The 26881-nt window shown below is 36.9% G+C and overlaps 2 protein-coding genes across 4 annotated transcripts in view; both read left to right on the top strand.

Moving 5' to 3' along the window:
- Positions 1-26881, top strand: part of ankrd50l (ankyrin repeat domain 50-like) — a 368466-nt gene that overhangs the window by 47740 nt on the left and 293845 nt on the right. The window lies entirely within an intron of this gene.
- Positions 3108-26881, top strand: part of plcl1 (phospholipase C like 1) — a 62791-nt gene continuing 39017 nt past the window's right edge. Inside the window, exons 1-2 of one of the 3 annotated variants that reach the window (XM_083536944.1) lie at positions 3110-3315; positions 3602-4038. In XM_083536944.1, coding sequence (XP_083393070.1) covers positions 3871-4038 — 168 coding nt within the window. In that variant the 5' untranslated portion in view covers positions 3110-3315; positions 3602-3870. Of the gene's footprint in view, positions 4039-26881 lie in introns of all 3 variants that reach the window. The other 2 variants (XM_083536943.1, XM_083536945.1) reach the window with 2 other exon arrangements.

Raw genomic sequence — 26881 nt, 5'->3', positions numbered from 1 at the left:
ATGTAGCCCATCTGAAGTCACTGTTGTAAATTGCCCAAGAATATCATCTGAAGATAAATAATGGTAATGAAAAATCATGATTTGTTATCTATAAGCCTGATCCTTACAATAAGGCATGCAATATGTTTTTATACCCTGTGAGCCTAATGATGCTATAGATTGTGGCACAGTTATTTAAAAAGTTGACTATGAATTATAAAAAGAAAAGAAAACGCTCAAAAACATCAGATAAATTCGTTATCTGCACAATCCACACCTGGTCTTGCCTGTAAACAAGAAAACAATAGCAATACATGTGCACTAGATATCCATTAGGCACAAAAAGACCAGGAGTCTGGCTATCTGTCTGGCTAAGCGACGATTGAAGACCTACCTCTTCCTGAAACACTTAAATTAACAATTACCAAGTTTGCTTTGTAAAAATCAAGAGTTTGATTTATCTAAAGTTTGTAATGTAGGGTACCAGTGTAGATTTATTCATTGATAGAGACTCAATGGACTTTTGTACGTCGCTCTGGACAAGGGCGTCTGCTAAAAGGCGCATATGTAAATGTAAAAAATACAGTGTACACCATACATATGCATTTTGGGGATGTGCTTGCATCACTTCTTAGGCTGGTTTACAAAAAAAAAAAGGACTCTAAATTGCACGTGTGTGTGTGTGTGTGTGTGTGTGTGTGTGTAGCCAAACTAGAGCTGGTGGAAAGTTCAGGCCTGTATCTGTTATGTTCTGATCATATTTCATACCCCTCTGTCACTTAAGCTTTTAAAAAGCATGCATCACTTTACACCCAGACTTCACTTTTGGCAGACACAATCCAAAACAGACTTTCATATCAGGCATTCAGAACTCCTTCCTCTTTTTAGGGTCATACTCAGTTTATCAGAACTGAGCAAACCAAATGTTCATGACATGCAGGATTCAAGATAATGACCATATAACACACAACGTTTTCCTATATATATATATATATACAGGTAAAGAAATAATCTAAGATTATTAGATGTCTTACACACACACACACACACACACACACACACACACACACACACACACACACACACACACACTATAACAGCTAACAGTTGCAGTCAGATGTGAGTGACTAGCCTCAGAAAGGTGTGAGACTTCTAAGACCCTCGCTAATAGCCCTTGAGTTCGATCTACATTCCACAGTCCCATCCCAGTGTTCTTTTTTTTTTAGATTTTCAAAAGCTTTCCTGCTTGATATATTATGAAATTATATATTTTTTAAGCACGATCATTTACATAATGTGTTCTTATACACAAACAAGAGCGCCACTGTATGACTTAGTCTATACAAATACACCAATACTGCTTTACAGACACAAAGAGAATACTGAAATAAGTTCTGGGTTCATGGTCCGATTGCAAGATTTGTGTTGTCACTTAAGATCACACTTTCATAACCATGTACACCAGTGAATCAGAAGAACATGCTAAATACTCTCCGATAGCAACTTTGTGTTCTCAGATAACATCGTATTTTCATGTTTTCTCTGCTTATTTTACACCTATATTGTAAAATTTGATCTTTGCACTTATGTAATGCAAAGATTTTGCATGAGCTTCTGAAACCGCCTCTGAAATAAATGCCATGCAGCATCTGTCTATCTTAATATGTTCCATAAATGGAGCAGACATCTTTTAGTATATATTTTCATTTTTTCAATGCTGTATAAATGATTGGCATCTGGTATAAATACAGCTTTCTTTTGTTTAATAAATAACTAATAAAACACAATGGGGCATATTATATATTTATATATTGTTGAAAAATAATACTCAGAAGCATGGTGAGAGGCCGTTATGCTCTTATAAAAGCTTGGCATTAAGTGTTTATTTTCCTGATGATACCACAGAGATCTGTATCTATAAATGCTTTAATACATAAATTATTATATATTATTCCTACATGACTTTGTTCAATAAAACCAAACCATTTTCATTTACTATTTTTAGTTTGGTCATTTTAATATTCACAGGACATTGACTTCATTGTTTAAACAAGGACATCAGCATAAAAACAACAACAGCTTAATATTAATTAATTTAAAATATGAATTAATAACATATTTCAGCATACTCACAATCCAGTATGTACAGATACTGTGTATATGTATAGATAGCCATGATCTGTAGACTGTCAACTATAAAACAAATCTAGGGATTTGGTGGCTCATTGGTTAAGGCTCAAGATTATTGATTGGGAGGTTGGTGTTTTAACCTTTTGCACCAGCATGGTGTCACTGTTGGGCCCTTGAGAAAGGCCCTTAACTCTTTCTGATCCAGGGGTGCTGTATTATGGCTGATCTTGCACTCTAACCCCAGCTTCCTAACAAGATAGGATATGTGAAGAAAGAATTGTGCTGCAATGTGCATGTTACACAGAAAAGGAGGTGGGAAGTGGTAGGTCATAGCTTAGTGGTTAAGGTCAGAAGGTCGTTAGTTTAAATCCCAGGCACACCGAGCTGCCACTCCTGGGCCCCTGAGCAAGACCCTTAATCCCATAGCTGCTCAATTATATGAATGAGACAAATGTAAGTTGCTTTAAATAAGTGCATCCGCCGAAAAAGTCAACACTTAAGTGTTTACACTTTTTAAGTTCCTTAGAATTTGCTGTTGTATGAGATGCCATTATAGAAAATGAATCAATGCCTCCATAACCAGAACCTCAGAAGTGCTTTGGTATGTGTAGATCAACTTCAGGTAGACCAATGTGTGCATTTAGAACTGGTTAGTGTCATCTTTCGCAGGAATCACATTGATTTGATAAACCTACTGAAATGAGAGATCAGAAAATGTTTTTTGATCACACACACCATCAGTCAATCTCTGGGATTCATAGTGACCTCTTGTATTTTTGAAACTTTCCTTACCATAGCTTAGGAGTTGTTTTTTTTTCGGCAAAAAATATCCCCATTATCCTGATTGCCCCGCCCCTTGGAGAGCCAGTCTGGAAGCTTTGCTACGAGAGACCCTCCGTGGAGTCGCGTTTGATTGGTCAGAGACGAGCCTCAATCACGAATGAGGGGCGGAGCCACGCTCTCGGTGCGCCCTGTTCCTTTTATTTCCTAGTGAATCGCGGCCGCGGCGTGGGTATTGCTCACATCTGTGCTTGTGCATGCATGAACATCGGGCTGTTTTTCCCTGAACGCAAGCTGACCTGACATGGCTTCTGACTCAACCTGAGCGCATGGGAAGCCTAACACCATCTGAACTGAATGCAAAAATGGGTTGTGTATTTGGATATGCAATGGATAGTCCTGCTCGGGCATAGAATCTTGTATAAGGTATTTTTCATAAGCGCTCGTGCTTTTTATTTGGTTGACCTATTTTAAGTTTCTCTGCTGACGAGTTGCTTCTACAGATCATCAAATTATCATCAGATTATTATTTATTTATTATTATTATTTGGGGTTAATTGAATAGAGAAGAAACTTGTTGCATATGCTGCATGGCATAGACTCCAGGACTGCATGCGCGCGCCCATTTCGCACGGAGTGTTTATATATATTTATATAAATATATATGAATATGTATATATGTTTTTGGATATAAATATATGTATATATACAGACAGCAAACGCGAGCTACAAGTGGACGGCATCATTGCAGGATTCAGGAAATTGAAGTAATTGCAGCCGACCATCTCAGATAGCGCGTTTTAATCAGGGACAAGAGCTGGCACGCGCGCAGGGGGGATCGCTCAAGTTCGCTTAACAAGTCCACGCGCTGCTAGTGGGGAGGACGCAGGTCTGAAACGCACCGACTCTATTTCAGCAAAGAAGACAAAAAAAAAAAAAGAAAAAAAAAGAAGCTGGTTTATGTGTGTAATTTGAGCCACGATGTCGGAGCGAGATTGCGATGGAGAGGAAGCCGCGGACTCGATCCCCGCGGGCGCGCGGCGGGGCGCGCGCCGGAGCGGAGTGCTACTGCTGCCTGACGCTGAGAGCCCGCTGCAGTTGGAGAGCGTGAAGGCTTCGACAGCGCCACGCAGGAGCAGCATCATTAAGGTAGGTGTGGAAACAAGAGCCTCACCTGGGACCCGATCCCAAAGCGCAACAGTGTACCGTCAATAAAAATAAAGCCCGTTTGCAAGCCGCAGCTCGTGCGCTAATGACTAGGAGAATGACAGTTTCCATACTTACATCACTGACACCCTGGTGCATGTGATAAGATCGTGTTATTGATTAAAAAAAAACCTCTTTGTAGCCATGCATACAGCTGTGAAATATGAAAAAAATTATATATACTGTTTGGCTGTAAGTTTTTAGACTCCTAACCTATCACAGGTATGAGCCTAAGGTGGAACTGAGGAACTCAAATCTGAACAAGTATGACGAGCTCCATGAAAGCATCGGTTGCTGAGGTGGAGTAGGTAAACAGAGCCCTTAACTCAATCCCAATGAACACATTTGCAATTAACTGAAACACTGGCTGCACACTTCCTCTCCTGATATCACATAACATTAACTTGTGGTTGAATAAGCAAAGATCCTCAGTCACACTCCAAAATGTAGTGGAAATCCTTTTTAGCAGAGTGGACGTTATTATATCAGTAAAGAGGTATTGAACATGGAATAGACTTCTCCAAAAATACATATGGATATGATGGTGAAAAACCTTTTCTGGGGGAAAAATACATGACAAATGTACAGAGGTGAACAGGGAAAGGTATCGTTAATTGTTTTCCTGAGAGCGTAAGGTGTGGAAAGTTGTATCATAAATCTGACCATGGTCCAATCTAGTGCGTATCCTGTAATTATAGCCCACCCTTATCGTACATCGTATAAATGTTTATGTTAGTAACTACAGGATGTAGGATGAAGCTTTACTGATAACTAAATATTTGTTTTTTCGCTGTTAGAATATTTAGACAGTTAGGTTTACATAACGGGTTGCAATATACAATACGCACACCATAGAACAACACAAAAACTTTTAAATGTGACAAAAAGTAAATCAAAAATTGATTGGGTTCCAGTGGTGCATTCATTATTATTAACAGTAGAACCTGGATATTTATATGTAATCTCTAATAAGGCAGATATCATCAAGTAGCTTTATCAATAAGATTATCTAAAGAGGCATCTACACATTACAGTACATTCTCATACCTGACAATTTGTGACATGGTGATCTTTAGCTATTAACCATGTCACCAACATTCATTTAGAATTGTTTTTTTGATTTGTAGTTTAGTCTAAACAAGTAAATTACACATCAATTAAAATTACTTAATAACCATCAAATGAAATCGACCAATCAAATCATGTGCCTTGTCTCCAAACAGTAACTGAAATTAAACTCCTAAATGGATGTACAATGGGTTCTAGACTTAAACACAGCATTTAGACTATGCAATCTGTATAAACAGAAAATACATGCGGTATGAGGAAGAAATGATCACGAGACATTCCTGACCCAGAGATTCGGTTTATGCTGTTAGTTAATCCATACCATGAATTTTATTATAGCTATTATGATAAATGTAAACATGATTACTTCTTCTGTCCTGTACGTACGTATGTATGTATACTTTACTGTACAAGCATTTGTGTGCATTATAACGTGTCTAATGTTAATCTCAGACCTAATACAATAAAACCTTATATTGGTTGTAATAAGCAAATAAGGTTGGCGCATAATTGATCGTTAATCAGAGATTTTACGTCAGTTAAGCAATTACCCATTTTATGGTGCTCAGTGTACTGACAAGTAATGGCTTGTTTACCCATGAAAATAAAAAAAAGGCAAAAAATGAAATGTTGCACATTCTAGGAGGGGGATAATAATTGCATTATTATTACAAATATTGTCATGAACCAAAATTATGAACTACTTGGATGGTCAAGAAAAAAATTGAATACATTTGCAATTAAATTGGAGATGAACAGTTTCAGAAGGTCTGGTGATGTTTGTGTGTATAAAAATGTTTAGTTGTGTGACAGAAACTGCAGTTCACATTGGAAAAAGACCATACTGACTATACAATCGGGATTATAAATGAATTATTATTTTTTTTTAAATGCATATAACTTGGTTCAATCTATTTTTAGATCAACTAAACGCTGGGCTATTGCGTGTGCGTGAAATTAATTATTGTTCATATGATGGCAACATCCTGATGTAAGACTTGTGGTTTATGTTTTGCTCTGCAGAACTTTCCCATTTTCTCTGTTCTGCATACAGCTGTGGTGAACACAGCTTTCTGAAAAAAGGAAGTCGACTTGGCAAACATTTGTAAACATTTACAAAAAAAACGAGAGCAGTTTGATTGCCTCTTGTAAATTACCTGCATGAGCATATTGTGAAGAAGGGAACATGAGAGTTTTATTCCTGCCTCCCACTGGGAAAGTTTGGTCTTCACTCAGCTGGCAGTGTCTGTCTGAGACACACGGACTAGAAGCAGCTCTGGCTAACTGACAGATGGCAAAGAGGATGATGATGTCAGTGACAGGCACAGACACAGGAGCTTTCGGGGGGAGGTTTCATGTGACTTGTCCAAAAAAGCCTGGATTTTGGATCTACATCTTTTAGATCCAAAGTATGACTAATGCCCAGCAAAAGCCAAAGAACCCTGCCCATCTCAGAAGACACACGAGGCAGTATTGCTTCTTAGTTGTCAAGGGTGCAGCTGCAGCATTTCTAGGCAGAGGCAGAAGCGTTTGTTTGAGCTCCTAGGAGATCCATTAAAGGTCTGTGTGTATGTTCAGTTCATGTTCATGTTCAGATGTGTGCAATCCCAGTACACTCAGGCAGATGGAATCAAATTCAGAACCAGAATCCAGTGTTAAGATCTGGTATTGAAGAAATATTGTCCTTCTGCCCTTGAGCAATATACAGTGCTCTTACTGAACAGCTTCAGTTAGATTGTAATTGAATGTTGATTCTGTAAGCAGAAAACGGATAATAAGAGCAAATTGATTTCCGTCTCAGTGTCCTTGGTTGGAGAATGGCATAAAGCTGGCAGATTAATGTTTTGTGAGTGAACTTGGATGTAGACTTAAGCTTAGTGGCCTGATTTATGTGTTATTGGGGTATCTATATCAGCACTTGCTCTAATTGTCAGTTCTTTCCAGTTCAATTGGTTGCACTGTTACCTTGAATAGTGAATTAATTTACATCACAAACATTCATAAAGTATTATGTATTGCCCAAAGCACTGAAAATAGCAGATCTCAGAAAGTTTAAGAACTGAACGATGACTAATTAGTGCCGGTAGATGATTCCTGAAGTAAGTCTTTTTTTAATACCCATCTAATTCTTAGTAACTGGATATGGTGACACTAAATGTGATGGAAATCTTTTGGTCTGCACCAAAAATATTCAGCTCTGGCACTCTACATTGTGTCATTAAAAAAAGATACACGTACATACCCAATAATATTTTTTGAAATAATCCAGTGGTGGATGAAGTATGTGTACCATGTAAATGTACAGATACAGTAAGTAAAATATTACTCCAGTTAAAGTAAAAGTGCTCCCTTTAAACTTTCACTTAAGTGAAAGTACAAAAGTATTCGCTTCAAATTTACTTAAGTATTCAAAGTACTATGATTTATTACAGATATAATGTGTATTATCAATTTTACTTAAGCAACTCAGTTTATGTGAAAAAACTGATTTTACTCATAGCACACCAATCTATTGCTATCTATTGAAATAATCATAAGCCCAAAGCCTTCTTTTAAACTACTTCAAAAAACTTGCGCAAATGAGGCCACGGCTGTTGTGGCAAGTTAGAGTAAGGAGTTTCTTCCATCGTTTATTCTTCTCAAAATGTTCTGCTTGCTGTTGAACTGGTGCTGAACTGTATGTTCGTGCTAAGTAGATACCACCAAGCGTCAATTAAAACAAGTTAAAACCAGACTATGTGCTTTACTCTGATTGGTGGATTGCTGTGTGATTGACCAGTTGAGTTTTCATCCCCTCATTAATAAAAAGGAACGGCTGATTTCACAAAATGTAGTTGAGAAAAAGTAACATATTTAACTTTATAATGTAGTGAAGGTAAAGTAAAATTCTAGAGTATAGATATGCGAAAAAGCTACTTAAGAACTGTCGACAACTATAATATTATGTGAACAGAAGCTATAAAAAGTATACACACCCCTGTTAAAATTGCATGCTTCTGTATTGTAAACAATTATTCAATATCATTTATATCTTTTTCCACATTTACTATGTGTTAAACGATAAAATATCAATAGATAACCAGGTATAAACATTAAATGGGCTACATGGATATATAAAAAAATACCGATTACTCTTTTTAGTTGTTCCTCAGTGCACTTCAAGCTGTTTTTATGTATCCGAGCTATGGGATAAGATGGCAGAATTGAAGGCTTTCTTACAAAAAAATATCCAAGCCTGCTTAAACCACAACAAAAACCATGTGGTGAAACAAGTTATACACATTAATTAGAACAACAAGTGCTAAGTAAGACCAAAAAGGCCATACATGGTGGAACAAAAAGTCACCTAAAGACCTCCATATTTAAGGTAAAGTATGGTGGTGGCAGCATTATGCTGTGGGGCTGCTTCGTTTTGCTGGGACTTAGCTTCTGTTCAAGGATGGAGGACCTCATGGATAACAAATTCCATACATGCCTATGTTAGAAAGAAATACACAAATACACAAAATCCAACCAAAATAATGCCTTTAAAAGACAGTGTTTGGCCCAGTTATAGCTTTGATCTAAATCTTAAAAGAAAATCCTTGTGGAATCACGTAAAAAAATAGAGGCTCCCCCTCACAACTAAATGTTGAGCATTTTAGTATTATAGAAAGTGTAATAAAAAAAAAAGTATTGATTTTACTCAAAATGCTGTATTTCACGTAGAAGGTGTTCTTACAAAGTGTTAGTTAAGGGGGGGGGGGTGTATACTTATGTCAGTCAGTTCAATCAACAGAGAATTCGTTTTTCACTTGAATTATATTGTTTGCTTTTTCACTTTCTAGGAGGAAATATATCGATTTATCTTGGTTTCTGAGATCTCAAAAAACCTGCACACAGCTGCATTACAGACCTCTCCAAATGAATAAAAACAGCAAGGCCAAAAGTTCTTATGTTCTTGCTGTTCACTAAAGATGAACATGAAACGACACATCAGAGTTTCATTTCCTGCTATCTACATTAAGGTTTACTTGTGTGATTAAATAACTGTAAACCATGAACATAAAAATGTTTCTGTGGAGGTGTTTAATCTTTGATTAATCCATGACTTCCTGATTGCAACATAATATTGTGTCTTAAGTTCAGGTCCCCTGGTGGTCTAGTGGTTAAGATGCAGCGCTCCCACCGCTGCGACCCGGGTTCGATTCCCGGTCAGGGAACCATCCCCAGCCACTCTTAGTGCCGGTCCCAAGCCCGGATAAATTGGGGAGGGTTGCGTTAGGAAGGGCATCCAGCGTAAAACATGTGCCAAATCAAACGTGCGGAGGATCTGCTGTGGCGACCCCTAACGGGAGAAGCCGAAAAGAAACTTTTTTATTGTGTCTTAAGTTCAGTCTTTCTGCTTAACAATCAGTTTGCATGGATTTCACCCCTCTTGTGGTCCTTCTGTTGTAATACCTAATGAGAAAAAAAGGACAAAAACAATGCCAGTCAGTAATTTCTACAAAAAAACCTACTGATATTATTGAAGAACAAATAAATTTGTTTAAACATTGGAAGGTGAAGTATTGTTAGTGCTTGAATTCAAAACACTTTAATACTTGACAATATGTTTCTGGAGTGATCACATGTCAGGTTTTTTTTTTTTTGTGTGTGTGTGTGTGTGTGTGCACTTTGCTCCCAGCTCTTGACAATCACACTTTAGAAAGTGCCACTTGTCTCTGGTAAAGCGGAATGACAGTGTAACAGCTGTGATAGTTTGTGTGACTTTGTAGTTGCATGAGCTATTGTTGTGTGTTTGTGCGTGCATGTGTGTGTGTGCTGCAGGTTGGGTGTTGGCAGGGGGCAGAGTAGGACTTCTGTCTACTCGTGTCACTCTGCTACTGGTGCCACAATACAGAGAGCGATGTTGTCCTTTCTCAGTCACACACCATCGCTTTGACTCACCATGATTATTCCATTGATTTTGTGTCGCTGTGTGTGTCGCTGTGTGTGTGTGTGTGTGTGTGTGTGTGTGTGTGTGTGTAAGTACCTATTTGATGCCTGAACATTACTCTAGATATCTTCAGTTCAGAAATATTTATTCCTGGAAAGAGGAAGTGGAACCTTATATGAACATATGCAAATGGGAAAATTTTCATAACTTGTTCTCACTCGTACCTCTGTTTATTTCTTTGTTTCTCATTCCCATGCAGTGCTTTTTGAAATCTGGTGAACAGTTCTGGATTATATCTTAGAGCTGTTTGCTCTACATTTTCTTGCAAGGAAAAGAGACACGCACACACATTTTAACGAGCTGATAGCCAGGCTTGATCTTCATAGCTGTCTGGGCCTCCAAAGGTCTGCCTTTCTGTCAATTTCCTGTATTTAATAACCTAATAGGCTTTTAAAGCGTTGCCGTGTTTTGCTTTTGATTTCAGCTTACGTACGTTTATTGCATTCTTTCCCACAGTAGTGGCTCACTGTCCAGATGAATACATGACATGGCTAAACTGCAGGAAGAGATTACCATGCTTTTTCTATACGTTTCTTTTTTTTTTGCATATGCCTTTGAGGGAATTAAGGGAGGGAGAGACTGCATGGAAGCCTTTTCTGTTTTTAACTTCCTGTTTAGTAACACCCAACTCATAACCGTTCATGCGGACGCCTGCAGTGAGATCTTGCATTTACTGTGCTGTTTAATGTATCTGAAAGCCTGTTATTGTTAGAGCCCTGCTAGGGTCATGACAAGGAAGCCTCATCCAAACAAAGAAGGGGGAGAGAGTGTGGAAGAAGACAACATCCAAGACAGAGAGAACAGAGAATGGAGAGCTGTAATGAGGGATGAAGGCACAGAATGAGCTAAAGAAGGTTACTGGAAGTGCTGTAGAACTGAGATAATAAGATTAAAATAAAGATGAGGAAGAGAGAAAGTAAGAAATTATAGAGTATACCGCAGGCTGTAATAGGAAAGCAATCAGTGACAGGATGGGGTGATTGGGCCACATTTCCAAATGGTAATTACTTAATGTTATTAATAGTTCATTCTAAAATGTTATGTTCCTTTTACACCACAGTAATTAAACAATACAAAAAATTGGTTTATTTATTACAATTTGCTCATTGATTAAAGTATAACAACATATTCTAGCTGTGTGTGGTTATGTTTGCTTACTGTTGCAGGACATCTTAGAAACCTGTTATTCATTGTGTATTTATCTCATTCCCTTCCCAAACTCTTTTTCAGTTGCTGAGCAAAAAAACCCAAAAAAATATTGTAGCTTGTGGTAAAAAAACCCTCAAATGTGCAAAGAAACTTTCCTGAAGGCAAATTTTCCTCTGACTGTTACGAAGCTTTCAATGATGAAACCTTTTTACCTCATTACATTTTCTACTTGCCTTTTGCACATTGAAATACATTTGCACAATTTTTTATATACTTATACTTTAAAATAATCTAATGTATGTCCTCTTTAATTTTCTCCTATTTTCTCTTATTTTATATTTATAGACCTTTTATCTAATGCACAATTTCTAAGAGGTCGATTAGGTTAAGATTTCACTGCAAGTGCTATTCTGCATATAACTATATTTGTGTCAAAAATCCTGAATCCTGATGTATTTCTGATGAAGCGACTCAGATACACGCTGTTTGCAAGCCTGTTTTAAAACTTTCATTAGCTTTTTAAGTCTACCATGATTGCTCGGAATAAGCTGTCATTATTTTTCCTAATAATTCAACTTGGCTCAGCTCTTCAAGCCTGTACTTTGTCAAAGCCTTTTTTCCCAGAGAGCGCCAGGCTGGCCAATCGCAGAAAGCACGCATTGAGGGCCCTCCTAATCTGAGTTCCCGCTCAAGTGCCATCTCTTAACTCTATAAACAATCTATGACAGTGTACATACCCTCAGGGGTTGGAATATATTGTATACTCGTAAGTCCCCTGTCATTATTTATTATGAAGGTAAAGGAATTAAAGAAATTGATTCTTTGAACAATTTGTCAGGTTGCTTTCTCTGTTTTTGCTCAGAAAACTTGTTGGGGGTGTTGAAAAGTTTGTCGGTAAGAGTCCGAGTTTGGGTGGAATAAAACCAGGAACAGTTAAGCACCACAAGTCTTTACACATCTGTAGCCCATCAGTGAATCTGAACAAGTAGATGGAGAGACTTAAAATAGCCACACACATACTGTGCCTATTACTAAACCTAACCTCAACATTAATAACAAAATAAGAAAGCTTTTAGCTGTTTTATTATACATGCTTTTGATGATTTATTACTTTTACAAACACACCTCCACTGACAAAAAAAAAAAAAAAAAGAAATCTTATAGGGACCTGCCAAATGTTCCCTCTAGGTCAAGTCCTTCAGATATTCTTATCCTTATCTTATATCATCAACCAGGATGCAAAAACATGTACACATACAAGCCCACAGTTGCTTGCATGCTAAAAGCTGCCAAGATATATTAGATTTTTATTTTTATCTCTGCGTGAAGGAGGAAATCAAGTTTTGTGTTCAGCTGAGTATTTAAAAAACATTTTTTAATTCAGGCTGCTAAAGGGTAGAAAAGCTGTGACAAGCATGGATGTCTGGAAACAACATCTGTAACAGGATAATAGTACTTATCTTAACTAGAAAAGCCCTCTTGGTCCAGCAGAAAGAAAGCTGATGGCCATTTGGGGCAGTTATCAGAAGTGGATGAGTATGTGTGTGTGTGTGTGTGTGTGTGTGTGTGTGTGTGTGTGTGTGTGTGTGTGGAGACTGGAGCCTAGATTCCTAAGTGTATTGCTTGGATTCACATTAGTACCAAATTGGCATCAAGCAAGAAGAACTGTTTCAGCAAGTTGAACTTTTCTTAAGACGAGCCACAACTGCGCAGGTCTTGGATAGCCATTATGGTGTGCAGTGCTGTGCAATCGGCCCAAACATTTCCACATGTGGGTCGGCCAAAATCATGGAATCAAAATTCAATGCGGTCTCTCCTAGTAGAAATAAAATGTTTATGTACTCACCCATAACAGAGTGGTCTCAGTGTACCATTGTGTGGCATTGAGAACGAACATGATTGATGTGACTGGTTTAAAATCAGTTCGAGCTATAGCTTCACGTCATCTGCCGCTGGTTATCAGTCTTTAAATAGCTGTAATTGTTTCCATCTGTCCTGCACAAATGTTTAAATTCAGGCCCTCAGGGGGACCTCATTTGTTATTAAAAAAGTCAGCTGTGGTATCCCTAGCAACACATTGTTGAGTATTACATCAGATTAATCACAGTGTAACTGCCCTCATAGGTTTTAACTTTGGTGGGAAGAAGAACAGCACAGCATTTTTATTTTCAAGCTAACATTTCTTTTTTTTTTTCTCATGGTCAGTAGATGTTCTCCAGTTTTCCATTCCTTTCCTTTTTCGTGCCGGTGGCTACTTATTTCCGCACCATGTGCTCTATCTCAGATATTCGGCAGACATGTAGCTGGATATAATTCTTCTGTGACAAAAGGACTGGGGATTCTTCTTACCTTATGACCTTTCATTGTATGGACACTTTCGATCGAAACAAATAGAACTTGTTCTTTCTCTCCCACCTACTTTCTTCATTTTATTCTCTCTCTGGCTTGCTGTATCTGTTGCTCAATTATTCTCATTTAACCTTTTTCAGAGTCCAGAGTAAAGATTTATCTTCTTTACTTTATGGACGCTGCTCTCCAACAGACCTGTGGTCATTAAGGTTTTTATCTGATATGTCTATAAAAGCCGACTAACATAATTTTGCAACATAATCTACACTTACTTGTCCCACAAGTGAAGTTATTGTCAGGGAATATACCCCTCTGCTGTTGTGCGTACGTGCATCACATGACAGTTATAAGACTTTTACTTTAAAACTTATATTCTCATTCAACTGAAAATTTACGACGGCGTATTAGGGCCATGGGATTGAAAAAAATCGGGAAAACACAAAATGTTCAAGTTGTAAGGCGAAATTTGTATCTGCTGATACTGGGCCCTTGTTGCTAAATCCAAGGGAAAAGTAAAGATTGATAAGATCTTCCACTCCAGGCGTAATGCAAAACAAGTGAAGTCTGCCCAGCCTTGCAAAGTGTATATGCGGTTTTCTTCCTTGATAGAAACCTGCCCCCGCCCACCCAACACAAAACTTTCAAGTTAATTTTTCATAAATTTAAGTTTTTTTATGTAATCTTAAAATTTTTTTTCTCAAATGTTTTGAGTTTTAAACTCGAAAATTCCCTGCCCCGCCTCTTCCAATTCTTTTTTTATTTTTTTTAAATCCCATGTTGAACCTAAAACGCTGTCGTAGTTTTTACTGTCAAAAGGGTTATCACTTAAAGTTATCAGCATCATCTCCATCCATCTCTGTCCCACCACCTGAGGTATTGAGTCATTCACAGCTTTTAAACACGAGCTTCATCGTCTCTTCAATACATTTATCTGTCTGTTCATGCCAACATTAGCAGAGCAATAACGTTGGTTAATTTAGCCAGTTCTGCTGAATAAATGTCATCTGTACAGAGTGAATTTCTCTGTTTTGAGGAGCATTTCAGACAAATTATATTTGATTACAAATCTGGATTTGCACTCTGCTGAGCCTGACTCTATAAACATTTCAAAAGCAAATGTAAGATGGGATTTTCTTTTAACTAAAAAAAAAAAGGGATAAAAAAATCTTAAATGGTCAAAAAATACGCTCTAGTCTTTACTTCATTTTCTTCATTTTTGCTTTATCTGCTGACATTTTAGTGGTGCTGATCTGATCTGTCATCAGAAAAATGCTGATGACCAAAGATGACCAAAAGTGGAAAAAACTCGCTAAGACGAAAAATCCTAGCAAGTGAAAAAATCCTAACTCCAGGCGAATTGACGAGATTTATAGGATTACAGTTAACCAAAAAACAAGATCATTAGAACTATCTCTAGACATTACTCATTTCAAGCTTGTAGTTAGAAATAAAATAGGCAAATCATTTTGCCTTGTTTTGGAAATAATTGCTTAAAATAAACATGATATGCCAATAGAACAGACTATTTCAACTTTGTAATGAGTGCAAATGCTTAAAATAATAATGATAACAATAATAATAATAATAATAATAATAATAATAATAATAATAATAATAATAATAATAATAATTTAATAATATTGTATTTGGTTTATTGTAATCTTATTATAAGAAATATAGCTACTAGATGCATTTGACTTAAGATATTTCCACTTGGACAAAAGGAGAAAAAAAAGAAATAGACTAGCAGAACATGCTACACTGCAAACAATGACCATATAGTAAATGTGGGGAGTAAATAGATGAGGTGGCTAAGGCTTAGTGGTTAAAGAATTTGGACTTTGAATCCAATGATCATGAGTTTAAATCCAAGCCAAAACGAACTTCCGCTCCTGGTCCCCTGATCAAGGCTCTTAAACTCATAGCTACTCAGGTGTATGAATGATATAAAAGTCACTCTGTATAAATGTGTTTGCCAAATGCTGTAACTGTATCTTTTATTTCTTATTATAAGAATAGAATATAATATTACCTCTTTCCTAGTGTGTTTTTTATTATTCATGCTTGAAATTAGCTTTGCTTAACTTAGCTTAGATTTTGCTAACTTTAGGTTTATAGTTCTAGGATGAAGCGAAATGATCTGGCAATAAAATAAAAAAATTAACGATTGTATCAAATGTCTAAAAATAGGTTTAATAATCATATTGGCTTTATTTCAAGCTTAATATGGGAAACACTAGAGAAAGGTTGTATATATTGTCATTACTAAGATGCCATTTTCTTGAATGCAAGTTGGCCACGGTGGATTGAGTCAGCAAAAGCCGACAATGAATTAATATCTAATGTAAGTAAACAAATAAACAAATAAATAAAATCCTAATAAATACATAAGTGACTCAATGACATAGATTCATGCAAAGACCTCATACGTTTTCCTCATTAATAGTTGATTATGGACTTTGATTTCTTTGTAGATGGAGAGCTAGCTGTTTATGGCAGATCAGCATCATAACCTCCTGTAGAGAGGACAGGGTCGTCTGGTGGTGGATGATAAATCATCCCCTGCTTGGAGATTTGTATTGGGTTTGGAATTGTTTTTAGCATTACTGCATCAGTGATTGTGGTTTAAATGACACAGACAGATAATGGCAGGCAATAAAGCAGAGCTGCATGGCTCTGCATGGCCCAGACTGACCACTGACGAGAGATAAAGCCTCACCAAGATATAAATAGAATGTGAGCTCAGTGCAAGACAGGAAGGGTCCCCCTTTATGTCCAATATGTCGTATGTGATTTATATATCATTTTATCACTTCATCTCTCTTTTAGAGCTAGGCAGTGCAATGAGGTGATACCAAAATAGCACACTAAACAGCAAAGCATCGAATTAGATATTTATTAAAATAAAATTCATTTAATTTTATTTAATTAGTTTTCATTCAATTAGTTTTCATTACATACGTTAATAACCGTTTTATATAAAAAAATCAAATTATTTAATAATTAAATAAATAATATGAATTATATTACATGCACATATTATATAATAATTATTGTATTATTTATTTTTGTAGACATTAAACAAAATAATTACATAAATTGCTTATATTAATTATATTTATATTTGGGCTGACAATCGATTAAAATATCTAATCGCTATCAATCGCATGATTGTCATGAGTTCACTCGTGATTAATTGCAAATTAATCGCACATTTTTATCTAAATTACAAATTTATTCAATTAATTTTCACTACTCTAATCAACATGGGCATGGACAAATATGGATGCTCTTTGCAAATGTATGTTTATTACTATTGAAACCAAACTCAATATAAAGCATAAAGACAAAGACAACTTATTTTTTTTTTTTTTAAGTAATTATGGTGTTTTAAATTACGTAAATCGTCAGGACACAAAATGGAACTTTTTGTTTCCACACGGACGGTTTTAATTGCCGGATGTGTGCATCATGGCGGATTTTGGTGCTTGATTTGAGACTTGCCATGTCAGTGAAACAAATGTTTATTGATAAAAAATAAGTTTTTATTCAATTTATTATTTTTGTATATATATCTGAGTAAAGAAAGGACTTTGTGAACAAATGTGTGTTGCTATGAGGCTTTTAATTTAGCCACTTTAATTTTTATTCATTTTTATTTCTAATAAAGATGGTTGCAAATAAATGTGCGCTGCATTATTTGTGTGTTAATAAAATTAGTGGCTATTTAATTAATTTTGCGTTAATGCGTTAATAATGCGTTAACTTTGACAGCCCGAATTTATACTTTATATAATTACATTTTTATTTATTTTTCATCACATGAGCTGTTTTTCCAGTTCTGTCATGTTTTGATGTTAGTTTTTTATTAGCAAACCTCAATATTTAATTTCTATTGTAGGAAGTCTTTAAGTGTCATTGATACTTTTGTCATATTTCCAACCCCTACAGGTTACAACAGTTGCTTCTGCACATTTGAAATCGCAGTTTCATAGCCACAGTGCAGGCCACTAGAAGGACACATGCAGTAGTGCAAAAAAAGTGCCTTGGGCTGGCATTCACATGCAAAACAAGAGGCTAATTGAAATAATTAGTGGTTTTGGAGCATGGCGAGAATGGCTTTTTCCTCAAACACTTATTCGTATTGCAGGAACTCAGCCTTCATTAGAGCCAGCTGAGCCACAAATAGCTACTTTCTGCTCTTCACTGCCCCACCAGCTTACCCATTTCCTCTTACCCATTTCCTCTGCTCCCTCACTGTCATTTTCCTTACTTTTTCTTCTTAATCTCTGGCCTCTTAGGATCATTTTGAAAAAGTGTTCAACATTTTTTGGTTTGACATATTTTATTCAATCTAAACATCTTACTTTGCCCACTTCACTTCCATTACCGTGTGACTTTTCAAATGTTTAAACTCCTTCCAGACCATTAAAGACGAGATCTGATTTTTCTCTCACGTTAAAGGGAGGAAGCAAACCTAGCAGCTCTCCGGATGGCTATTACTGTTAAGCTCGGAGCCTTATATTCGCATGCTGATAAGTGTACTGTATGCCTAGTCAGGTGGAGCTTATCAGTGAGAACAGACATGAAGGTGAAAGGAAGTAGCCTAGTGATACGCATTAAGTTTAAATATTAAGCTGAAGCCAAATCTGGTTTCTATAGGATGTGTAGTTTAGCTGGAACTGAAATGAAGCGAGTCTATGTAATATAAAAACATGTGGTACATTGTGAATCTTCACACACTTACAGCAACGAGATCATCAATAGCACACAGGCTATTGTAGATAAGAAATAAGCGCTCATCCAAAAACAGGTCCTTTTCAGCTGATGGCTGCTGGCTGCAATCAGTAAGAGAAAATGTCTCCTAGATACATGCTATTTAGGGCTGCAGCAGCTAGTTGGAAAAAAATTGATGAAAAAACGTAGAATCTTTTTTTTGTATGAACTCGGTAGTTAATTCAGCAAGTGCACTCCTTAATGGAAAAAACACATGCAGGCTGGATCTAATATAAAATCAAGAACACAAACACATGCAACCACTCATACACTAACACACACAGCTTATTACAAAGGCACTGGACTGACACACACACACACACACACACTCACACACACACACACACACACACACACACACACACACACACACACACACACACACACACACACACACACACACACACACACACACACACACAAATATATACACAAATGAACAAACTCATTAACTATTTGCACAAAATTGCTGTTTTTTGCCCAAACTGCACACACTTGTATACATGCCCAGTATTTATCATTATATCGACATATCATTCGCAATATCACAAGTGATTTCAAATGTGCTGATGCAACTGTTGTAAACTGTAGGGATTGTCAATGTGACAAAAGTATCATAATGCTTGAACGCATTTCTACGATACACATAGAATTTTGAGGTTTGCTATCAAAAACTGCCATCAAAACACACACACACACACACACACACACACACACACACACACACACACACACACACACACACACACACACACATACACAAATAAACAAACTCATTAACTATTTGCACAAAATTGCTGGTTTTTTTTACATGTAGTTTTTATTATTATAATATGACCAAATCATTTGCACTATCACTAATCTTCTGTGCTGGTTAGTGCTCCAATATTACTGTTTCTCACTGTCTTGTGCGTGCATTGCTCATATTGCTCATTTGCACTTGTATCCTAGTTAGTTTTGTGTAGTTCTGTGCTTTGTGTTATTCTTTGATAATTTAAGTTGCCTTATGTAGCTCTTTGGTCCTGGGGAATGTTTAATTTCCCTGTGTAATCTATTGTATATATGGTTGGGAAGACCATAGTTAAAAGCTTAAGTGACTTCACAGTGGCACAGTGTTTAACAAACCTGTTCATTTTGGATTAACAAATAATATTGCTGCTTCTGTAAGGGTACCATTACTTCTGTATTAACAACAAAACTAGTACTAACCAGTACAGGTCATTTACTGAATGATGAACTTAGCAATTAGGGCTTTTAAAATTCAAATCTCCAGGTGTTTGTGCCTGGATAGGCCTCCTGGGTAGTAAAAGAAGTATTTATTATTATAATATTAAATATTTCAGTGGTTGTAATATTAAAATATAGTCAATAGTAACATTTCAGTCGTGAAATGTGGCAAAAAACATGGAAGCCTTCATTAAAACATGTTTTATAAAAAGTGCCTTAACCTCATTATGTGCTCTAACAGGACTATCTGTACTGTATTAGTACAGTGAATGTAAAAAATTCCTGCAACATGTTTTACTTGAAATTGCCGAAGAGCAGCAGACACTTAGCGTAGCTTAGTAACAAGTTGGGTAAGTGATAACTTTGGATAATGTTGGTGATTGGAATTGGAAAACAGTGATTGTTATGATCAGTGCTATAGATGTTATGAATTATGTATGTAGAGTTAGAGATAAATCAGTGTTATAGATTTAAGTACCGTGTCTAAACTGATCTTAAAAACTTGACATTTAAAAAGATTTTGCCCACTTTTATAACCAAATTCAAGTTGTACCTTTGTTTCAAAGCTGCATTACCTTTCTAGTTTTGACTAGCTACAGTCATTGTTTATCACAGTTCATTGTTCTTTCCTGATGTCATTACTTTGTTGAAGCTTAAAATGTAAAGCTTCTTGTATTATTAGTTAAATGTCAGAGATGTGATTGATTTATTTTCAGGATATAATGTATGCAGAATGTGTTATATATGTTATTTAAAAGGGCAAACGCTAAGATTAGTGGTACCTAAACAGTATGCAAATAACTATTAGGTGTAGCTTTTCTGTTATATGATTAAGGTCTTCTCCTTCACTCTGTGAAGTGTCACTCAGTTACTGTAGTTAGGAAATTAGGAAAGGACTGAATGGTCGTAGCTTAGCATCTCTGTTAGCTTAGTGATTGGCATTAGCATTATGTACATCAGGTGAGTGTATATTTATATGTATGCATATTACATTACACTGCCCTTTGTAGTGCAACAGTATGAGATATTACTAAGAAAGCTGCTGTTGTACATATTCAATTTACTCAGCATTGTTTTCTGTCTGTTGTACTTCTCCACCTTATAATTATTATTATGTTCCACTGACTAAATCCACATTAGACCTACTATTGGCAAGGCGTTGGTCTTTGTTCTCCTCTCGTCTGCCCTGCACTTGGCTGAAATCAGATTAGCTCTGCAACCACCTCTGATGACTTCCCATCGTACTTAATTCCGTAATCCGATCAACCCAGGCGAGTCAGCCAAGAGTGCATGGGGCCCTCGCATGGAACGAACAAAGTGAAAGCAGGAGGAGAAAGGTTAGTATTAACTTGCACACTGAGTTAAGAAGCAGCCACTATGTGTAAAATCAGTTTTTAGTCTGTGATTTTCTGATTTGCAGGCAGTGTGATGGTCTGCCTGCTCTTTGTTACCAGGGTTACCATGACATCACTCATGTGCTGCTTGTCTAAGGGTATTTGCAATTTCAGATAATGGCAGATGTAATTTTTTTAATCAGTGACCAAAAGGACACCTCCATTCATTGTGATTACATATTATTTTATAATCATGCATTTGATTTAATCAGGCCTTAATGGGTAGAGCAGAAAGATTTTAAAGCAGAAACCAATACCTGGGTCAATAGAATATCTTATACTCTTTAAAAAAAATGCTCAGATGATACCAAATGACAGCCATCTGGAACTATTGTATAAGCAAACTGCAAACATGAATATAATCTCTGTACTGCATCATCTTCTAGCACAAAAGGTAACAATAAAAATGTGTCAGAGTGTTTAAATTGTATATTTAATAGAGAGCATCCGGAGCGACGACTTGGGGCACAGAGCAGCTTGAATGATCATGAAAATGAACCCATGGTGCCAAATTGTGTGCACACAAAAACATTAAGAGATGTGAGTGCAAAGAGAACCGTTGTGTGTGAAAGCACGTCAATTCTGTGAGCACTGAGAAACTTCTTTTCGTTGCTCGCCAGGGTTTGCTGGTGTGTCAAGGTGCATGTTCGATGATGCCTCAAATCTGTGTCTGATATTCTCTGGTGGAACACTTAAGGTTTCACATTGAACCTGTAAACAAAGGGTTTTATTGTAGATGTTCCAATTTAGGAAGCTAGGACTATTAGCCATCCAAATGAACACCAAGAAAGGGATTTGTCAGGATTTGTTTATAAAGCTATGAGTTAAGACAGGGTCTGTGCTGCCTTCATTTTTGAGGTAAATACATCTTGACACTAAAAGGCTTGAAACATGAGACACGAGCATCTGGCTGCTCAAGATTAATTGCACTTCTACCGTGAGGTCTTGAATAGACATAATTGCAGGAGAGGTGTTTTTGGGAGGCAGGGGGGGGGGGGGGGGTCGTCTGCTATACAGTTTCAGGATTTTGATTTAAATGAGGGAGTCTGAGGAGAGTATGTGGATAATAAGGTCACTGGCTAGGACAACATGGAAAGCTCTAAATATTCATCATCAACAGGATAACTTCCCTTGGATGGAAATTTACTTAGCTGTACAAATCAAACCATTTTAGTGATAATACTGTAGAGGTGTTTTTTAGAGGCATATTTAGTTTGAGAATGAACATGTACATATTACTGAGTATGTTCTTTAATCCAACTTGGAATTTATAAACTGGGAATAGAAGTGTCTATATTGACCAGCACCTATACTTTCAATCATGCATATACACAGTGTTACTGGTGTGAGTCCAGGTGCAAGGTAATGAACTTATTAGTATGTTTTGAAACTCGTCTTTTAATTACATTTCCCAGTCAAGATGAAAGTTGTTAAAAGGCTTATTACTTTACTCTGAGTTAACTGAAACCCAGGCACATTTAATTATGTCTGAAGCTATCAAAGTCTTGAATGTGCTTTTGGAACCCACCAAAAATGTGTGTATTGGTAATAACATACATGTTTATGTGAATGCGTGTTTTTAATTAGCACAAGGAGAAATCAGACATCACTGTAAATTAGGAATCTGCTAAATAAATACATATGTAATAACATGTCTAGCACGATTTATAGGCCTTTACAGATATAACTGACTGGCTAGTCTGGCATCTGGGAGTTCTTTTGCTGTGAAAATGAGCTGTCAGATAATTAATTAGCATTTTTTAAACTGGAATGTTCACACTATCGATGTGCAAGCGATATGTGATGCACATATAATGCACTTGGAACTCACACCTTTTAACTTATAGTAGTGTAGTCAAATAATTACAACTTTCCCTTTTCACTTTTTCTATTGACGGCACTGAAATTCCTCTTTAAAAAAACCCCACAGAGATCGGAAATAAAAAAAGCTTGGCATTTTAAGGATGATTTGTGGTATTTCTGTGATTGTAAGGTGGGACCTGCAGCTTGTTTTTGCTCGATGAGATTTATATAGAAGATTGCATGGTTTAGGAATTGTATTATTTCTGCTCACACTGAAACCCATGCAGAGTTTTATTAAATGGCTGTCTGTCGCTGCCTCGTTTTCCAGTAAGGCACATGAAACAGATCATCACACTAAAGCCCATTTTTCTTGCCACCTCTATTCTTGTTTCTCATCTCCCACAGTCCACCTGTCATTTACAGGCCCAGTGTGACATTTTCCTCCCTCAATCATACACTTGTACTGGTTGTGTCTCAGCTGTCAGCTTTTTTGTTTCTCTCTGTCTGAGAAAATGCAGGCGGTGACAATTTTCTCTTCTAATTTTTTACTGCCTCTGCTTTTTCTCCCTTTCTGTGTCTCTCTCTGATTTTCACCATAATACTTCGCAGACATTTCTGTCACACTTAGCAAAAAGTGCAAGCTGACTTATTTACTGTCCACCTGGCATCTAATCGGGGCTCTCCGTCTCTGTCTGGGCCTGTCACTCCATCTCGTTTAATGTGTCTGCCTGCTCCTTCTGTCTCTGCTTCTCTCGTCTTTCTATCTCCTTCTCTTGCCTTTAGTTCTTTGTAGCTGTACCATTTTTCAATCCAAGTTGTTGTGCTAATATGAGTCAAGTGTACTGTTATTGGTTCTGTACTTGTTTTGTTAGACTTTTCTGTGCTTTTCCTCTTGATCCCTCTTGTTCTGTTTTATTCTCTTTCACCTTCTGACACCCTTTTATTTGCAATCTATCTCTTGCAAATAAATGTATCTCTTGCCAGCATCTCTTCCCTGAGTCCTTTGTCTGCCTTGCTGTAGTTACTGCTTTTAATAAGCTGCCAAACCTCTCCTCCGTTTTATTCTCTTTGTCATCTTTGTGCCACTGCACTCATTCTTTCACGTTTTTTCGTATGATCTACCCACTCATGCTGTTATTTAATTCAGCCTTTGTTCATGTCTGTTCTAAGGATATCAACATGCCTCCTAAAGCTTAAGGATTAGGATACAGGATATCAGGAAAGATAAAGTTTCACCTTTTTTGTCCTCCATCATTGTATGTGGTTCTGTCTAGACATCTTATTACTGTCAGTTTTTGATTATGCAGACGGGTTTTACAAGTCTGTGCCTGAATGTGTTACAGAGAACCGGTCAGTAGCTTGTGCAGGATTTGTGTGTGTGTGTCTGATGTTACCTGAAGCCATCGGTGGTTTGTGAAAGTGTGTGTGCATGTGCAAGTGTGTATTTGACCATTAGGTCATGACGCAATCCTCCAGTCATCTCCATGGTGCGCTGCCATCATGTGCTACATCTCTTCTCCCTTAGGTGTCACTCGCATGCACAATGCACCCTCAGTGTTAATGCAACACGTCACATGCGCAACAGAGCATGGAAGCTCTCAGGAGATAGCATAAAAGGCTACATATTAACCTAAGGCTTTTAATCACTTATACTCAAAAGCCACATATAAAAGTCACCCACCTATAAAAACACCATTTAGACCAGCTTTAAAGTGTAGTGCCAATCGTGATGTCCTGCTTGATAGCAGGTTTATTTTGGAAAAGCACTTTGATTATGAGCTATTTAGGTTACCTTTCCAATACAATCTTAAAGGCACCATTCACATGTATATAGATATTATTGAAAATATTGTTTTAAAGCAATTTGTTTATGCCAGATTAGGCTTGTGCAATTTCCTGTTGCTTTTTTGTTTATGATTTAGCATTAATTATTTGCTATTTTTCATCCAGACAAAACTGAAAAACACACATACACACCATTTTAAGGGGTTAAAGATAGTACAGGGTGTAATTCTAATATTAGGCGATGTGTAGTTTGGAGCTGGAAAATGCAATTATAAAAAGTGTAAGTTTAGTAGATAAGGTGTTGGGCTTCTGATTGGAAGGATATGAATTCAAAACCCAGCATCACTACCACTACTGGGTGCCTACGCAAGAGCCTTAACCCTCACCTGCTCACTGTATACGATGTTCATTAGGTGAAGTGGGTGAAGCTTTAAGGTGGTGTTTTATATTTAAAACTCTGCTAATCATTCCAGTTTTATGTCTATTTTTTTTGCATATTTCTGAGTAAAACATTTCACATGGGTATTCCAATATTAAAATTACTATGCAAAAAGCTTGACAGGTCACTGGACCTCATGGAGTGAAAATTGTATGTGCCCGTGTTAGGTGCTGTCAATGGCAGCTAATCTTGTGGATAGTTATTTTTAGAGATTTCATAGCAGAATACAGAAGATTGATAGGTCTTCCTTCCACACAATTAATGTCAACACTGATTTATCCTAATGCTGCCCAATATGGGAGCTTGATATGGTACCTGAACCTACAAACTTGAGATTTAGAGCATCATGCTCTTGAAAATACTGGCATGAGCATGGCAGGGAAGTGATACAGTGCCATAAAGTCCTCAAAAATAATGTTAACATCCTGTGTATTGACCTTTAGTGTGAGGGGGATTTAGGTTATGCTTGACTCATTCTAGATTGCAAACATGTTATCAAACAAGAAATTATTACAATAGTCGTCTGTGTTACCAAAAAGTCCCCTTTTAGTGATCAATAAACCAGTTTGATGGGAACGAGTGGCCGACAAATTTCTGTTTTAATGCTAACTTGCTAATGCTGATGCCATTTCTGTTCTAATGCTAACTCCACTCTCATGACAAGAACCTTTTGAACCTTTCTTCTCATCATCTTATATCACTGTCACTCTCGGATTGATGCCTCATGACTCCAGCTCTCCTTATCTGCTGCAGTCTGGATCATTCATTTTTCTTCATCAGCTTCATCATTTTTCCTCTCTGTCATCACTCTTGTATGGCAAGCAGCTGCCTGCCAAATAGGCCTCCCAGCTGTTGTCTTTTCATCACCTCTCCACTTTCATACACCCAGAGCACAGGGTGCTTCTTCTGCCCTGTTTCTCTAAAACATTGTCAGCTCAGTTCATGTGAGCCAATATTACTTTTCTTCCCAGTTTCACACTCCAGCAGAGAAGCGTACTTCCTCTGTAATAAGGTGGCCAGTTGATCTTCACACCAGAACAGGATCCAGGTGATTGGATAACTGCATGGTAAGGCAGCTGCTGAGAGCAAGTCTGCACATGTGTAGGAAATGATTGTTATATAGCAAAGGCAGAGGAAAAAAAACAATATTATAGCTGATATGCTATTGCTGTCACGTCACAGTCATTTTGCTGTATTACCGTGTACATGCTGAAGAGGCACAAGGCAAAAACCAATTAAGTATCTTTGAGTGTACAACGGTAGTCTGTCAGCTTTGAGTATGTGCTTTAAATAACTTTAAATGCAGGCTTGCATTTAAATACATACATTTTCTCAAAATACTAAGGAAAATCATAAAAAAAACCCAACCTTTTTTTATTTTGAAATATACATTTTTTTTGCATCAAAGTTTCTAGTTAATCTGGAGCATATTAGTTATGTCAATCTGAGATAGAAGGTTATACATATATATGCGTATTTGCAAGAATATTATCTGCAAAAGTAGAAGGTTACACCTTTACAGTTCTCTCAAATGCCTTTTCTTCAGTGTGATGCACATTTGAATTATTATTGAGGAACTTTAGATAATTCATCCAGGATCTTTCTATTGGGTACCACATTCATCGCTGAACTCTGGCCGGCACAAATCATAAAATTCCTCATTCAGGATCATCAAAAAAAATATTTTTCATATTTGAACACGTTTTTCTGTATGGGTGTATTCTTTGGAATAATTTTCTATTTACATTTAGTTACAACATTTGCCACAAATACAAAATATTTGAAAATACTGAAAAGCAGAAAAAGCTGCTTCAATGT

This window comes from Silurus aristotelis, assembly GCF_946808225.1.
Source record: "Silurus aristotelis genome assembly, chromosome: 3".
In the NCBI taxonomy this organism is placed as follows: domain Eukaryota; kingdom Metazoa; phylum Chordata; class Actinopteri; order Siluriformes; family Siluridae; genus Silurus; species Silurus aristotelis.
Note: the sequence above shows the minus strand (reverse complement) of the source record. Positions and strands in the feature narration are given on the sequence as shown.